The sequence below is a fragment of the Balaenoptera physalus genome, assembly GCF_965194825.1.
Source record: "Balaenoptera physalus genome assembly, chromosome: 2".
Taxonomy (NCBI): Eukaryota; Metazoa; Chordata; class Mammalia; order Artiodactyla; family Balaenopteridae; genus Balaenoptera; species Balaenoptera physalus.
Window position 1 is genome coordinate 112,258,279 of NC_138883.1, and position 16,884 is coordinate 112,275,162.

The 16,884-nt window shown below is 37.5% G+C and overlaps 1 protein-coding gene across 6 annotated transcripts in view; it reads left to right on the top strand.

The window, feature by feature from the left end:
• The window catches only part of MAP2K5 (mitogen-activated protein kinase kinase 5), a 260,908-nt gene that overhangs the window by 39,640 nt on the left and 204,384 nt on the right, over positions 1 to 16,884 (top strand). For all 6 annotated transcript variants that reach the window (XM_082447422.1, XM_082447424.1, XM_082447421.1 and 3 more), the window contains 4 exons: positions 74 to 114; positions 1,091 to 1,158; positions 7,706 to 7,754; positions 14,759 to 14,823. In XM_082447422.1, coding sequence (XP_082303548.1) covers positions 74 to 114; positions 1,091 to 1,158; positions 7,706 to 7,754; positions 14,759 to 14,823 — 223 coding nt within the window. The remainder of the gene's footprint in view (positions 1 to 73; positions 115 to 1,090; positions 1,159 to 7,705; positions 7,755 to 14,758; positions 14,824 to 16,884) is intronic.

A 16,884-nucleotide genomic window follows, 5' to 3' on the forward strand; every position in this document is an offset into this window, starting at 1 on the left:
TTAAACGATTCATTTTGAGCAAATTTGTAAATGGCCCTGATGTGTTCTACAATTTAGTCAATTACTGTTTCAGCCTGCAAGCCTCCTGGGGAACGGAACATACATGGCCTGAAGGTACGAATTTCAATAATTGTTTCAGTAAAGTCAGATGGATTTGTAATGCTGTGTTCCACTTATTGAAATGTCAAATAAAACTGCACTTTCTCAAGCTCTGACAAGCGTTCCTTTTTTTTTTTTTTTTAAATGGGATGTGGAGGGGAATTCATTAGTATTTGTTCTATATGTGTACATATTGGGGTTTTGATGCCGTATTTTTAAAAAATTATTATTATTTGGAATTCTTTTGTTGGTCTGTTTCTTCAGGATGACCCTGGGTACTGGTCTCCACAAAGATTTACTTGAGGAAAAATATAGACTTCATTTCAGTGATTAATTAAGCACATAAGCATATTGCACACAGAATACCCCCCTCTTCTTTTGACATGTTTATGCTAGAAACATATATCTATTTAATGTCCTTTCATTGTTCTGCATATTTTGAATTCTGGATTTCTGCTTAAGGCTTTACATTTAAAAGAAAAACTGGCTATTGTATTAGACTCAAGCGTTTTATAATTAATTACTTGGACCTCATTTTTCAGTGAATAAGAAACATTCTGCAATGTTCTACCTGGTTTTAAAGCTGGAGGGGTATGATATCGTGAGGTTCACTACTAACCCTTGGATGTATTCTTAATATACTTTTTTGAACATACTGTTTTTTATATAAAACAAAAAGAAACAGTGAACTGAATTTTTTCACTAGAGTTGAATTCAATTCTAGACAGTGAATTGAAAATGTCCCCAGTTTACCTCTCCCTTTTTCAGTACTATTTAAGTATTTGAATAATGACAGGAACAAAGTATTATGTAATATACAGGTTGTACAGTTTTTTATAACCTATATACTGAATAGACTCCAACCATGGGTCTGTCTAGTAAAAAGCTAATTAACCTTCATAGTGAAATGAGAAATTTGTGGCAAATTACAGGTTAATTAGAACTGTGTCCTCAGAACACAGACTGATCAAGATCCTTTCTTTACTTGTAGGTGAATACCCGGGCTGGATCCTCTCAACACAGCAGCCCAGCAGTCTCAGATTCACTTCCAAGCAATAGGTGAGAGCAAGCGAGTGACATGTGCCTCTAAGCATGACTATCTACCTAGTTGGGAGTGGAGAAGAGGCTTGTGGGATGACACCTCTTTTTTTTTTTTTATAAGACCTCAAAAGTGTGTATGTGGCTAAGAAGAAATCTGACCAGTTAGGTAACCCTAGCTATGTATTGACTGAAAAGAAAGGACCTCATAGAGAAAGATAAAATTAGACATGTTGAACTATTTATTTTGGTCTGTGGAATGGTTTTCCCTCAGTCTCCAGATTATGCAGAAACAGAAGATTCAGTGCCTTTGACTGTTTTCATGCTTTGATGATCTGGTTTGTATAAGGCTTATTATTTTTGTCTTGCTTGTCCATCTTTTGGCAGTGTCATGCTCCGCTGACATCCTTCCCAGAAAGAGGCAAGGAAGGAGTAACGTGGTGAAATTTAAATTGACCAGCCAAGTTGTCCATTTATGTATCTTTGGTGCACAAGAGATTGAGCTATTACAGAAGGAAGATAATTTTCATTAATTCATGCTAACATTGTCCCATACTGGGATGGATGCTAAAGACTTGAGCCTCTTCAAAGTGTTCTTCTGACAGGCCTGAGAACTTACTTCTAGAAGATTAAGGTTCTCAAGTAGAAGGACCTGCTTAAGCTGAAAGAATTCTAGATCATATTTGTTATATATTCAGTTATTCAGCTGGTTAACATCTTATTACTGTACTTGAAGATGGCACTTGAAGGTGATTGCTCTGTGTGTATGTATTCACACTGATGACTGAAAAGCCATCATTGAGCCGGATCACCCTTCCATTGTGTGTCCAGGTCTTTCTGGGTTTAGGGCAGTAGTCAGTGTTTGCATAGCCCTTATCTGCTGAGATGTAGCTTAGGCTTCTACTTTCCCTTCCATGCCCCTCCTTACCCCCTCCACCCAACGTCTTGGTTCTTTTGCCACTGGGCTTTACTGCAGGTAATTTAAAGTCTCTCCTTCTGACTCTCTCTCTACTCACCTGTCCCCTCCCCAAAAGTCACTTCCTTGATTGCTTTATTGTAGTGTCAGTATATCTTACCCACAGCTTTCCTGCTATGAACACACTACTCTTAGAGTGTGTTTCCTTCTTAAACAATTTATTCTGTGTTAAAATACATCCACTGGTTATTCACCAGTGGATCATCTGTCTTGTGGTCCTGAGGGGTGGGTCTTTTAGTCCTCATCCAAGTGCTTGGCCCTGCCAGGCGATGCTCTGAGGCTTCTCTTTTCATGCTTGTTGGGCATGAGAGCCATGTCCACCGAGTAGAGGCATGGGGACTGAGGGTCACTTGTTACATTCAGCTCGAAGAGGGCAGGGCCTTTAATTATTACCACTACTTCTAGAAAAAATGTTATTCAGACAGACTGACTATTAGCCTTGAGTGAAAACAAGGACTTTTCCTGGTGTTTTAGGTCAAAGTTCATCATGGTATAAAAAGCAGGATGGAGTTGAAAAAGACAGTAAGGCAGAGAAGCAGCAGGATAACTTTTCAACTCTCTCAGATTTGGTTTTAACCAAAACCAAAGTGAATTAGCTTGGCTTTTTAAAAACTATCATTTATATTCACAGAGTATTATAAAATCTTTGGGCTGGAAAGAGACTGTCTGATCTAGTGGTTCTCAGCCCTTTGTTGCAGCATCTTCCTTTAGGGATATGACAGCCTCCCAAATAGTAATGGTAGTTTGCTCCAGAAGTGATTTTTGTTATGGGAGGAATGCAGTTTGAAAAAGTCCTACAGGTGATTTTAATATGCCACCCTAGGTTGGCCATGTTCTGTGCCCCATATTGATAACTAATCAAAAGTATTTATCAAGTGCCTCCTATTTATTCAGTGCTGTCCTACCCACTAGAAATACAGTGTGGTCCTTATCCTCTGGAGCTTGCTGTCTCATAGGCATACAGACCACCTCCCCCCAATATACAAATAATTATACTTTATAATTAGTGTTATGAAGGAAACAAGCAGATTTTGAAGTGAGAGAATACTGGGCAGGATTGTGTTTAGATTTGGACGGGGTGCCCAGGGGAGAGTGGCATTCCACTTCGGCCTGAAGGATGAGAAATACCTAGCCACATCAGGAGCCAGAGAAGGGCATTTCAGAGGGTGGGGAGAGTGTAAGTGAAGGCCCTTGGGTGGAAAAGGAGCTCCATGTGTTCAGAAGGAGGCCAGTTAGGCTGGAGCCCAGGGAGGGGTGCTGGGCTGGGGGAGGGAATGGAAAGGCGGAGAGAACAGTAGGAGTGATAGGAGAAAAGGAGGTGACAGGAGACCCCAAATAGCCAAAGCAATCTTGAGAAACAAAAACGGAGCTGGAGGAATCAGGCTACCAGACTTCAGACTATACTACAAAGCTACAGTAATCAAGACTGTATGGTACTGGCACAAAAACAGAAATATAGATCAATGGAACAGGATAGAAAGCCCAGAGATAAACCCACGCACATATGGTAACCTCATTTTTGATAAAGGAGGCAAGAATACACAATGGAGAAAAGACAGCCTCTTCAATAAGTGGTGCTGGGAAAACTGGACAGCTACATGTAAAAGAATGAAATTAAAACTCCCTAACACCATACACAAAAATAAACTCAAAATGGATTAAAGACCTAAATGTAAGGCCAGACACTATCAAACTCTTAGAGGAAAACATAGGCAGAACACTCTATGACATAAATCACAGCAAGATCCTTTTTGACCCACCTCCTAGAGAAATGGAAATAAAAACAAAAATAAACAAATGGGACCTAATGAAACTTCAAAGCTTTTGCACAGCAAAGGAAACCATAAACAAGACAAAAAGACAACCCTCAGAATGGGAGAACATATTTGCAAATGAAGCAACTGACAAAGGATTAATCTCCGAAATTTACAAGCAGCTCATGCAGGTCAATATCAAAAAAACAAAAAACCCAATCCAAGAATGGGCAGAAGACCTAAATAGACACTTCTCCAAAGAAGATATACAGATTGCCAACAAACACATGAAAGGATGCTTAACATCACTAATCATTAGAGAAATGCAAATCAAAACTACAATGAGGTATCACCTCACACCAGTCAGAATGGCCATCATCCAAAAATCTACAAACAATAAATGCTGGAGAGGGTGTGGAGAAAAGGGAACCCTCTTGCACTGTTGGTGGGAATGTAAATTGATAACAACCACTGGAGAACAGTATGGAGGTTTCTTAAAAAACTAAAAATAGAACTACCATATGACCCAGCAATCCCACTACTGGGCCTATACCCTGAGAAAACCATAATTCAAAAAGAATCATGTACCACAATGTTCATTGCAGCACTATTTACAATAGCCAGGACATGGAAGCAACCTAAGTGTCCATCGACAGATGAATGGATAAAGAAGATGTGGCACAGATATACAATGGAATATTACTCAGCCATAAAAAGAAACAAAATTGAGTTATTTGTAGTGAGGTGGATGGACCTTTAGTCTGTTATACAGAGAGAAGTAAGTCAGAAAGAGAAAAACAAATACTGTATGCTAACACATATATATGGAATCAAAAAAAAAATTTCTTTTTCCTGAAAAACCTAAGGGTAGGACAGGATAAAGATGCAGACGTAGAGAATGGACTTGAGGACACGGGGAGGGGGAAGGGGAAGCTGGGACGAAGTGAGAGAGTGACATGGACATATATACACTACCAAATGTAAAATAGGTAGCTAGTGGGAAGCAACCGCATAGCACAGGGAGATCAGCTCGGGGCTTTGTGACCACCTAGAGGTGTGGGATAGGGAAGATGGGAGGGAGACACAAGAGGGAGAATATATGGGGATATATGTATATGTATAGCTGATTCACTTTGTTATAAAGCAGGAACTAACACACCATTGTAAAGCAATTATACTCCAATAAAGATGTTTAAAAAAAAAAAAAAAAAAGGATCCGCCTGCCAACGCATGGGACGCGGGTTCGAGCCCTGGTCCAGGAGGATCCCACATGCCGTGGAGCAACTATGCCCATGCACCACAGCTACTGAGCCTGCGATCTAGAGCCCACGAGCCACAAGTACTGAGCCTGCGTGCATAGAGCCCGTGCTCCGCAACAAGAGAAACCACTGCAATGAGAAGCCCACGCACCGCAACAAAGAGTAGCCCCTGCTTGCCACAACTAGAGAGAGCCCGTGTGCAACAACGAAAACCCAATGCAGCCAATAAATAAATAAATAAAAATAAAACATTGAGTAAACTGGGGCACAAAGGAATTGCCAGGATATATAAATATAATTTTTTACCAGACAAAGTTCATAGCCAGATACTGACATAATGAATAAAATCAGTTTTTTCCTCTGTTACTCTCAAAGCATGAATTGGTCTTTGCCTTAGGTGGATATGTTTATTAAACTGAGCTTACTAATCCACATGGTGTTCCTAAACCATAATTACTGAATTCACGTGCCACTGCCAAGGCACAGCCTTTCCTAAACATTCTGGCTTTCTCCTTCTATAAAATTAGGATGATTAAATTTTCCATCTATCTACCTCTGGTGTTAAGAAGATTGATGAAGTTGTTTTAAGGAATCACGTTTTGTTTCTTGGATGAAAGGTGTTTTGTAAATGCAATGAATCAAAATGTTATTATTTCAAGTTGCATGACATAATGGAATATCTGTGGAGAAACATTGCCTGAGCATTGTTTGGTCATTTCTGTTTTTATAATAATTGCAAATATTAAATTGGGACCATTTATGGCAATATCAGGATCCAAATGTTTTCCAGAAAAAAAAAAGTATGTGTGTAAGACAGACAGACTTTGAACAAGGTCCGTACCTTAGTTTTCTTTATGTATCAGGAATAACTTTCCCCCACAGGGTATAGCCACAGAGGGTAGTTACTGTGAGGATTAGATCAGGATACTAAGTAATAGCATTTAGCACAGTGCGTGGCACATGGTCATCACTCAGGAAATGGTAGAGGCTAATATTTTGTTTTCAACTGGACTGATCTTAGGCAGTTCTTTATTTTGGGGGGGATGTATTTCAGCTTTAGTCCCATTCTGCAGTATTCTTAATTGCCACTTGAGTACATGAATTCTTAGACTTGGGAGGATGTTATTAAAGTTTAGAATCATTGGCTGAAGGCATGTTTTATAAAATCTGGGGAAAGTAGAGACTAGGGCTCCATAGTTTGCATTTGACCGTAGCGGAAGTTTAAGAAGTATTTATTAAGAAAAATAATTATAACTTGGAATGGTGAGTGTGGTCAAACTTGAAGTCTGAGGTTTTCTCAAATATAACTTATTAAAGGTACCAAATGAGTGTGTGTGTGTGTGTGTGTGTGTGTGTGTGTGTGTGTGTGTGTGTGTTATTACCATATAATAACCAGAATAATGACTATCATTTATCAGACACTTAGTATGTGCCAAGTCATTGGGCTAGGTTCAAGAGTGGGAAGGAAATGGAATATATAGAGAGGTGAGTAAGATGTGGTATCTGTTCTCAGGGAGCTTCCAGTCTTGGGAGAGGGTGTGGTGGGAAGAAAGGTATCTACAGATAACTACCAAAGGGAGGAGAGTTAATTTGGCAGGTGGGTAGAGGGTTAGAGTAGATAGATTAAGGATAGAGTTAAGAAGCTTTAAATTTCAAATTAGAACATTGATGGGAGGAGGTATTATTTTATGCACCACTCTGCTAACCGGGTGGATGTGTACAGGTATAACTCATCATAAAGCTAGAAGGACTTCACAGCATCCTTTGGCCACTTTCCCTAAACTCATCCACATAAATGTTTACATAGTCATAAATGTCCAGAGAAAAAGATTTCCATATTTCTTACATACCTATGGAAGCTGGGTTTCATACCTACAGGAAAGGAAAGGAAAGAGAAGGCAGCTAAAATTGATTTAATACTTACTATGTGCAAGAAACAGGTGCTAGGGCTTTTTGTAATATTTAATTTTCTTGGTTACACTATAATGTTGCTATTTCCCCCATTTTATAGAAAGGGGAAATTGAGGTTCAGAGAGGATAAGTATCTTGTTCCAGAGCACACAGCTAGTGAGTACCAGGATTTATTTCTATTACACATTTGCTTCCCAGGAAGCTGAATTGTAAATTTTAACTATAGTAAAAAATCAGGACTTAAATTATTTTATCTTTTGAAGTTCTATAATCTTTGTTTGCTGTGAACATTCTAAGAGTGCATTGTTAAGTACTTGATATTTAGCAGATGACAGAGTCCACATAAAATAACCACTGTAAGGCTACTCAGAGGCAGCAGAACTAATAGCAAAAAGAGGTCTCTGAAATAGTCCATACAATAGCCTAGCTTCATTATGACAGTAGGCTTTTTTATTGCTTTAGATTACTAACAGGGTTTCAGTCTCTTATCGATACCTTTGCCATTTGGCCAGTTACTTTAGAAAATATTTTATGTAAGGAGAAGGATGTAAAGAGTAGTGTAGTCTATGTCTACACCTAAAACAAAAATGTGTTTTAGTCTGGAATTTTCAGTGGTGTTCAAAGGTGCTGGTGAACTTGCCATTAAAAACTATGTCTTTTCTTTTCAGCTTGAAGAAATCTTCTGCTGAACTGAAAAAAATATTAGCCAATGGCCAGGTAGGTGTCATTACGTATTAAGACTATAGTAATAACTTAGTGCCGTCTAGTTTTTGTATCCATAAACTTAATAAACAGATAAAGGGTCTATAAATTTCTTCTTGTCATAAATGAATTACACGCTTAATTTGATTGGCAGAACAATTTGCAGCACGTTTTTCAAACTGTGCTAATGGGTTTCACTCCCAGCAGATTGAAGTACCATGCACACACCCTGCTGCCAGCGCGGCGTAAAAAAAGTTAATCAGTTCGGAACAAGTGTGTCAACCCATGGGTTGTTGAAATGGCCCTGCATCCTGAGGTGACTGTTTCTTTCTTTATCTTTAGGGAGAAAAAGAGAAACTGTTACTTTCTCACCTTAGTTCCTTCTTTTGTCCTGAAACTAACACTGGCTTTTTAGGGGAACAGAGTCACAGCAGACCTTGGCATTTAAAATTCCTGGGCTTCAGGAACCCTCAGTTTGCCTAGTTGACTGGTCATCTAAAGCAGAATGACCTACTCCAGCCAGTGAGGGATAAACAGGCTGGCAGCCCAGTTATTTCTCACTAATTTTGATTCAAGTAAATGGACACATCTGAAATAGTATAGTGCTTTTAAACATACACTGGTAAATTAAGCTACCTACAGGGTCCTCGATTCTTCAATAGCAACATAAATGCGTTTTAATGTTTGTTATAGAGGAAGCCCTTTGATAGCCTTGGAGGCAGGGCGCCTGTCCATTGCGATCAAGCCTGCCTATTAGGCTCTATTGACTGAGACATCTGTGTCACCGCAAATAAAAGACTCTTATTGATTTTCTTAACTGCTGTTCACTTCCCGTCCATGTTTCGAAGGCTGAAATCTTAATTATCTCAGATGCTTATTCAGTGCCTTCACATGCTGACCTCTCCAATCCTCATTGGCATTTCATGAATCAAGTACTTGTAGTGGAGCATGTCAAGAGGACAAAGCTGGGTCCTCGTGCTTGTCCTTTAATATCACCTGTAACTTTGTGGCCTAATAGATGTGCATGCCTTAAAACAAGGACTGTATGGTGGTACTTCTGGAAGCCTTACTTGTTTAGCCCGTAATCCCTTGAATACAGTTAGAAAAAGTAAGTTGATCTGGTTTTGACATCTGATCATCATCTAGAGTGTGTGAATTCTAGTCCTTAACTATCCAATATATGGCTAAGAAGAATCTGGTGTTGTATGTATATGCAACATATGTATGTATGTTGTATGTATAATCTTAATGGTCCTCATATTTCATATTTATCTAATAGTACTTTTAACTTTAAGCAGCCAAAGTTTTGTTTAGCTTGAGGTCCGCATACATGTTCCCCTAGTGCCCTGCATGTTTTCAGAAACATGAAACAAAACCTGGTTGCCCTTCTCTCTCCTTCTGGTCACTGCCAAGCCCATTATTGTCCTCTTGTTCTCCCTCTTCTCCCCCCGGAGGGAAGCATACATGGTTGTGCAGGTGTATTTCTTACACGTCTCCAGCACTTGGCGTTAACGTGACTAAGAGCTGAAATATTGAGCCTACGATATTTATGTATCTCCAACATGTTTGCATCCTAGTTACTAACTGTAATTTATGTGTGAGTTACTAGTGTTCTTCAGCTGGAAAATATATTTCAAAATTGACATAAATTAAGAAGCTTTAACTACATTTGTTCAACCCAGGCAATGGAAAATAACCTGTCATAGATTCCTCTTTCAAAAATGAAAAACAGTTTATTTCCAGGGCAAAAAATAAACATTCTGAAATATTCCTAGTGTTCTGAACCTAGTACCATAAATATCTTAGTGGTCTTGGTTAGGAGATTCTCTTTGGTGGAAGATTGTCATGGCAATGATTTTTGACACTTAAAGATTGTTTATTGCTTTCCCTTGGGAATGTGATAATCCCACATTAAACAGTATGGCATTTCCTTTCTTTTAAGGATTAGCCATTGTTATGTTTACTTTTATTCACGAAAATGAACAGTACAAAACAAAGAACTCCCACCTTTGAAAGTCTTCAAAATACCTCCTCCTCTTAATTCCTCAGTTCTTGGTGCTATCAGGTAACTAAAGAGTGAGTGAGATTGCATTGCAGTGAGGTAATGTGCACAGTTGTGGCATCAATAAATTTCTGGGCTGAACACTGACACCACTTGATATGGAAGATGTAAGTCACATTTAACGATACTTTAACACTTGAGCATAGTTTTTTATTTTAGTGGTTTATGCTCTCAAGCATTAATAATGATTTGCCTTTCCACTAGCCTCCACTTAGATTTAATAAGGAATTCATATTAATCATTAAAAGAAAGGGACATGATTCTTCAAGATAATCAAATATTGACAGGTTAGAAATAGCTTTCTGCCTGGGTTCATTGATATAGGTTATGTGATATAAATATTTATTTCTTTTCTGTCACTCAGAGTAAATGCCACCAATTGATTCAGCATTGATATAGTGTCAACAGTTCATAAGAAACATTTGACTGGCTTGTGTTTTCCGATTAGTCTCTGCTCTATAAAGTGGGATTTACTAAATCTCTCCAATTGTCTGCTCATAGAGTGTGACTGCTTTCTGAAACTATTATTGCTTCGATTTGTGAAGCAAAGGTCTGGTGATAGGACTAGTTCTGTCAGACCTTTACATATAAAATAAGGATTAATTGAGCTTTTTTATTTTAATGATTTATAAGCAATAGGTACTGATTCTTCTTAACACAGGCAGACAATAAACAAAGAATATTTTCTTTGCTGATCTATAATTGAATTCCATTTCATTTTCCCCATTAATTTCGTTAACATTATATTAAACACTTTAAAAAGTTTAACATTTAGTCTTTGGAATGGAGACATTGTTCTTCTGTAATCACTTTGTGAGGGAGGGTTCCTTTTTTCCAGCTTAAAAAAAAACAAATCATAAGGTATTTTTGGCAAGTTGTACTGAGAGCTATAAATCAGTACCACTGATGTGTTTCTGGGTGTGTTTTTCCCATTTCAGTTGTAGTGCGGTATCATCTGTTTAACATTGGCCCTTGATTTGAAACTGATTAGAAATGGCCCAGTGGGTCAATTTAAAGGATTAAAAAAGTGCAGTCACTCCAAGGATGTATGACTTTGACCTTTGCATCTCTGAAGTTGTCTTTCCTCTGTTTGTTTTTTATAATTTGTAGGAGAGGGTGACAGTATTTTTCTGTTTCTGGTAAATCAAGTATAAATGTACTGTGAAGTCACAAAACTAGAAATAATTCTAATCCTGCTTCATGTTTGGCTGTTATTTTGAGAACTTCAGATGCCTTTAAAAAACTTTCTGTGTTTAGAAAAAAAAAAAAAAGGAGGAGGAAGAAAAATAGTATTCGACTGTAAAGTTAGCTTTAAAGAGTGTCCTATTACCAGTATATAAAACTCTTAGATTCTTATGGTTCGTCTCAGATCCCATACGAAGACCTAAACATAGATGAGACTGTGTAAGTCCAAACTGCATGGCACCTCCCCTCCCCGCACAGACACAACCTTTCCACCCCCTGGGGTGTCACGTCCACGTTCTTTCACAGCCCCCACCTCTCTTTCAGCAGCAGCAGCAGAGCCCAGTGCCAATCATCTCTCCCAGGTCATTTGCTGTTGCGGCAGTTGACACGTCATTGTAACTCTTCAGGGTTTTTTCTCCCTCCTCCCTCACATCTATTATTCTGCCTTTTATTTGCTTTTTTTTAGTCAAAACAAGGAAACTGATTTGTATTTAAAAATTATTTGGTATCTTTACTGAATAAAAACTTTCTTTTACCTCTTTTTTATCTAAAGAGCTATGTGATTTCTCTTCTTAAAAACAAATATCGTAGTTGATTAAATCGCTTTTAACTTTTGAGTGCCCTTCACTTGATTATTTTCCTTCCTATGGACCAGGGACCATTGATGGAGAGGATGTCCCTCTGTACTTACACATGAGATCAGCTGCTAAGATAGAGCACTGAGCAGAGTAACCTGAAAGACTGAGTTCTCACCTTGGCTAGTTGCTATTTACTAGTTATATGACCCAAACAAATTGGGTTATATGTTTAAAATGTTGTAAAAGTGTGTGATTTTTATGATACTTGATCCCCACTGTAATATTTAAATGTTATACTTTGTAGGCTTATAAATTCCACTTTTGTATCATAATGAGTACTGTTTCTATGCTTCATTTTGAAAAGTTGAATAATATGCTCTTCTAAACTAAAAAGGCAGAAATGTTATTAGCTACTTGTTGATCCCTTTAATGATTTTTTAATATTTAAGATCAATTAAAGTAATCCATTTTGATTAGATATACAAAATTCTCAGAATTCGTTTGTGATCAGTTTATAAGCTTGACTCTAATAGTTTTCCTTTTTAGAACTTTTTTAACGTGAATAATATTTGAATACTCTATAAAAATTGGAAGATTCAAATAAGAAAAAAGATCTGATATTTTTAAATAGAAAAATCTATCAATCAATTTATAGGCCAGGCAAATGTCTATATAAAACTTTAAAACAGTGTCGAAACAATTTTTTATGGATACTGTCTTTTTGAGTGACGTGGTTCTAGAACTTATTTTTTAAAACCATTTTTATCTTTATGAGACTCTTAAAATCTTTCTCATTATCTGAGGGATTCCAAATTTCCACCCTTGAATTTGCCTAAACATTGTGTTAGCGTGCGCATGCACGTGCGTGCACACACACCCCCGCACGCCCCATACGGCGTCCACAACATCATCCCCCGTCTCTCTGGAGCGTTCAGCTTATCCCCTGCCTATTTTTTTTTACATCTACCCTCCTGGTTAGGTTGGAGTGCTGGGTGGGTGGCTGCTCCACTTCTCTTTTCAACCTAGTGGGTATTAAAGTTAAAAAAGACTATGGTGTTGGGATTATAGTGGTTGAAGCTGCTCAGAGACCTGCCCCTTTGCCTTTTCTGCCTCCAACAAAATACCACAAAATCAAGCCCCCTCCGAAGTCCTAGGTCTATCACCGTATATCATTGGAATGTATAATATCAATGAGTCTTATGTTTATATTTTTCTAAGAGGAAACTACTGGTCCTTTTACCTGGAGTGGTGGAGGTGGAGGGAATGTAATCACAGGTTGTGACCTCTCCAGAGCCTGGATCCTATAGCTACATCCTGCTTACCCTTAAATTTCAGTGCCACCAATTCAGAATTTGTAGACGTGGAGTGAGTAAAATTTCTCCTAGAAATTTACTTCAGGCTCTGATGAGGGTGCAGCTTGTTAAGCAAGTTAATAGTACAAATTAGGTTGTTAGAGTCATGTTTGGGCTACCTTGAGGAATGTTTTCAAGGAATTAGCCTATTTGTACCTGCCAAAAGACACTGCTATTTACATATGTATCTCTTACACCCTTTGATCAAATTAAACCCAGTAGCAACTTGGCTAGTTTATTTAGCATCTCAACTTGATGTGCTACTTTTCTTCATGCTGTTTTAAAATTTGTTTTTTGGTCCAGAATAATGAGATTTTCTTTTCTTTCTTCATGCCACATATAATGAAGAACAGAATTTCCCTCAAATAGGAAAATTGTTGCCAATTTTTCTGACTTGTCTGTCATTTTGCCTCTGATCCTAAATATAGTAACTAGCTAATTGCAAATTACGTCAGTCAGGTTTTACTACAATTAAATGGGGTGCTGAATTGGCCTTTATACATTAATCTGTCAATATTCTTTTAGGGTTTGGCAGAATGGCTTGGAAAGGAAGCTGTTTCTGTTACCTGCACTATGTTCCTAATTATCACAGCTCTCTGAAGCTTCAACCTCAGAAATGTATAGACAAAAATATTTCCCTTGATAAATGGAACCTTGCTTTATTCCATTGGTGGAAGTTCAGAGTAGAGCAAAATATTTAAAGCTTTACTATAATGGTCTGAAAGCAAACTATTTTTTTCCAGGTGATATTGAATTAAAAACTCCATCCATTTTCTGCCCATGCAAGGCAGTGCAATTCCCTGGAAATTGATTTTTTTTCAGGGCTTACTATGGCTTTTCCCGAGCTTTAGCTATATGGAAAATAACACCTTTATTGAATCCACTTAGTGAATAAAGTTGGCAGTTAATTTTTAAGCAACTGGACCAGTGTGTAGAAAATTACTGAATGCCTCAAATAGAATCTGACTAGTCTTAAAGTCATTTGATAAATAATTATTTAGGGTGTTCTTTCAAACTCTAAAACATTATTTTTTGGGTACTAAAGTAGTTCACTTCTATTCACAATTCAAATGAGAGTAGTATTTGTGGTATAATAGTTTTACAGAACCTGGGAAAATGCACATACTGTTTTACATAATAAATTACAAAAATGACTTTATGTGAATCACATGCCTATCTATTTTCCTTTTATGCATTATAATATTTGACTATATGTGCATTTTAAAGTGCATTGATTTAGCACTTTTCCATGAGCATAAGATTTCTACCCAGCTATTGCTGTGTACTAATTTATCATTTTCAAAAAAAGGCTATATCTACTCTAGGAAAATCGTTAACATTATTCAGTTAGTTTGTTTAATGTTAATTAGAGGGTCACTTGAGGAGTTTTCAGGGGCTGATTTATTTACAAATTGTGCATTGGATTACTAGAAGTGTGTGTGTGTGTGTGTGTGTGTGTGTGTGTGTGTTTTCTTGCCAAGTTTGACTTTGGTTATGTGCAGTGCTGTTTGGCAGTGGTTATGTAGTGCTGGAGACTGTGTTCTTATCAGTATCTCTGACCTGACCCTTTTGAGCTATGTTATATCATTCCATTTTGACACCTTTTATCAAACTTTAATGAAATGACCCAGGCAAACAAATTGTCATTAAACTTTCCATCACTTTGTCCCTTGGTATCGTCTTTTATAAATTGGACAGCAAATGTTGTATTGATCTTCTCGTTCTTGCAGCTGAACTTGAAATGACCCAGACTGCTTGTTGTTTATGGCCCAGAGTTGCTTTTCCTTGACATTTCCATCCACAGCATGACACCCTTTTTGTTTTTCTTTCTTTCTTGTGGAGATGAATGAACAAGACATACGGTATCGAGACACTCTTGGTCATGGCAACGGAGGCACAGTCTACAAGTGAGTAGTCAATTTTGTTTAAACTTTCTATCCACTTTTGCCAAATGTGGGTATCCAAGTTCTCCATGGCAAAGATTTTTAAATGACCACCAGTGCTTAGATTTTACTTCCACATTTGACTCCAAAATTCTGCAAGGAATCTATTTTCTCAGGAATTGCTTGGAAAAGTGCATTTATATTGCCTTTTTAATATTTCTGAGTCTGCATCTCTCCTGGGTGAGCATTTAATAGTCCACCATTAGCAAGTATACCTTTAACCGGCCTGAAGTTTAATGTATTTTTTTCCTTCGCTCTTTAACACCGTTATTTTTATTTTTTTTTTAACTTGCTAGCACCCTATGCTAGTCCCCTGCCTGTGTATGTACAGCTATGCCCAGTGGAAGACAAACCTTATAAATGCCATTTCTTTGCCCTGTGTCAACACTCAGTTATTAAAAAGCCTTCTTCCTGTTGTGTTTCCTTCTCTCCTCACCCTACTCCCTGAGAGAATTTCTACACATTGATGAATATGTTAAGTTGTAAAATTCTCCCAAATTCCAATTGCAGTGATCTTACCCTAAAGAAGTGTTCATTTTCATATTAAAAAATGCAAACCGTAAAAAATAGTTCTCTCAACAGGGAAGTCTTTCTCGTGCAGTAGTGCAAAGTTTAAACTACATAATGTAATGTCTGGTACTTAATAGTCTGCAATGGTGTATGAAAAATATTCCACTAGGAATTAAAAAATCCATACTCTGTAAGAAAGCCCTGAGGGAGTAATAAAACTTTCCTCCAGAGAGCTGTTTTCCATATATACACTAACCCTGCGTCACATTATGATTGTGTTTTTACCTTAGATGTTTTACTATTGATATTAATATATATTTTCAAAGTTGTAAATTATTTAATTTATGTTTAACTGGTTACTGATTTTCTTAGAATTTTAAGTTCTTACTAATGACGTGAATACAGATAAAAATTGCCCTGTTGCAAAATCGCCCTGTTGCCCATGAATGTGAAAGGTCACATCCTAAAATTCCAGAACGTCCTCCACACAGATGCAGCGTTGGCATAGAATCAGATTTCTCAGGGTTAGAAGCTCCTTCAAAGTTATCTGATCCAGTCCCCCACCCAGGGCTTCGGTCCTCTCTGTAGATAGAGCCAGGATGTGAGTCCTTTCTCCTAAAGTCCTTTAACATAGTCCTTTAAGAACGTATGCTTACATATTTGGATTGTTTTTTCCTATAGATAACTGACTATGGTGAATAGTTGGTCTGAAAGTTAAGTGCTTCCACTATGATAATTCAGAGAATTAAATAATAACACATTTCTTTCACAATCCTTGGGTCTTGCCCTTAAAATGTGTGATGCCTCATGTGTCTAAAAAGTTTGTTGTCCTTCCGTGGATCCTACTAGCATTCCTTCCCATGCAGTCCCTCAGTACTGCATAAATAGCATCTCTTCGTCCTAGTCTTCTCTTCCTCACTCTTTTCTGACTTGACTTTTTACCCTGTCCTGAAGGTTCTTGGGTTCAGGTACCTTTAGAAATAAGAAGGAACATGTACACTCCAATTTGCTTCTCTTGAGTTCCCTGGAGGGAGCGGTTTTCAAAGTCTCACCCTTTCTTTTTCTTAATGCTTTTATGCTGGTGTTCAGGTGTAATAAAACAGAAAAGATGTCTAGCAACTCTTTCGACTCCTTTTATTGGTCGAATAGAATCCAAAAACATTTCTTTAGACTCCTAACCTACTTATTTGTGTTGTTTCACCAAATGTTTGATTCTCAAGCATGTTTTTATTTTTAAATTGAAGGCCTATTGTGAATTTACTGTCCTGGTTTATTCTAGAAGGGAGAAAGCATAAGACCACCAAACCCCAGCAGATAATTTTTATTAGAAATAATATCCTAGATATTAAAATTTTAACCTTTTATCTTAAAACAGGTTTATAAAAAAAGGGGAGAGGGGATACAGGGAAGTGGAAATAATATGCCCATCCAGCAAGGAAAAATTACAACATAAAATTGTGTTAGTGTTGTTTTTCTTTAACTATTATTCTTAATTGTGGTAGAAACACATAACAT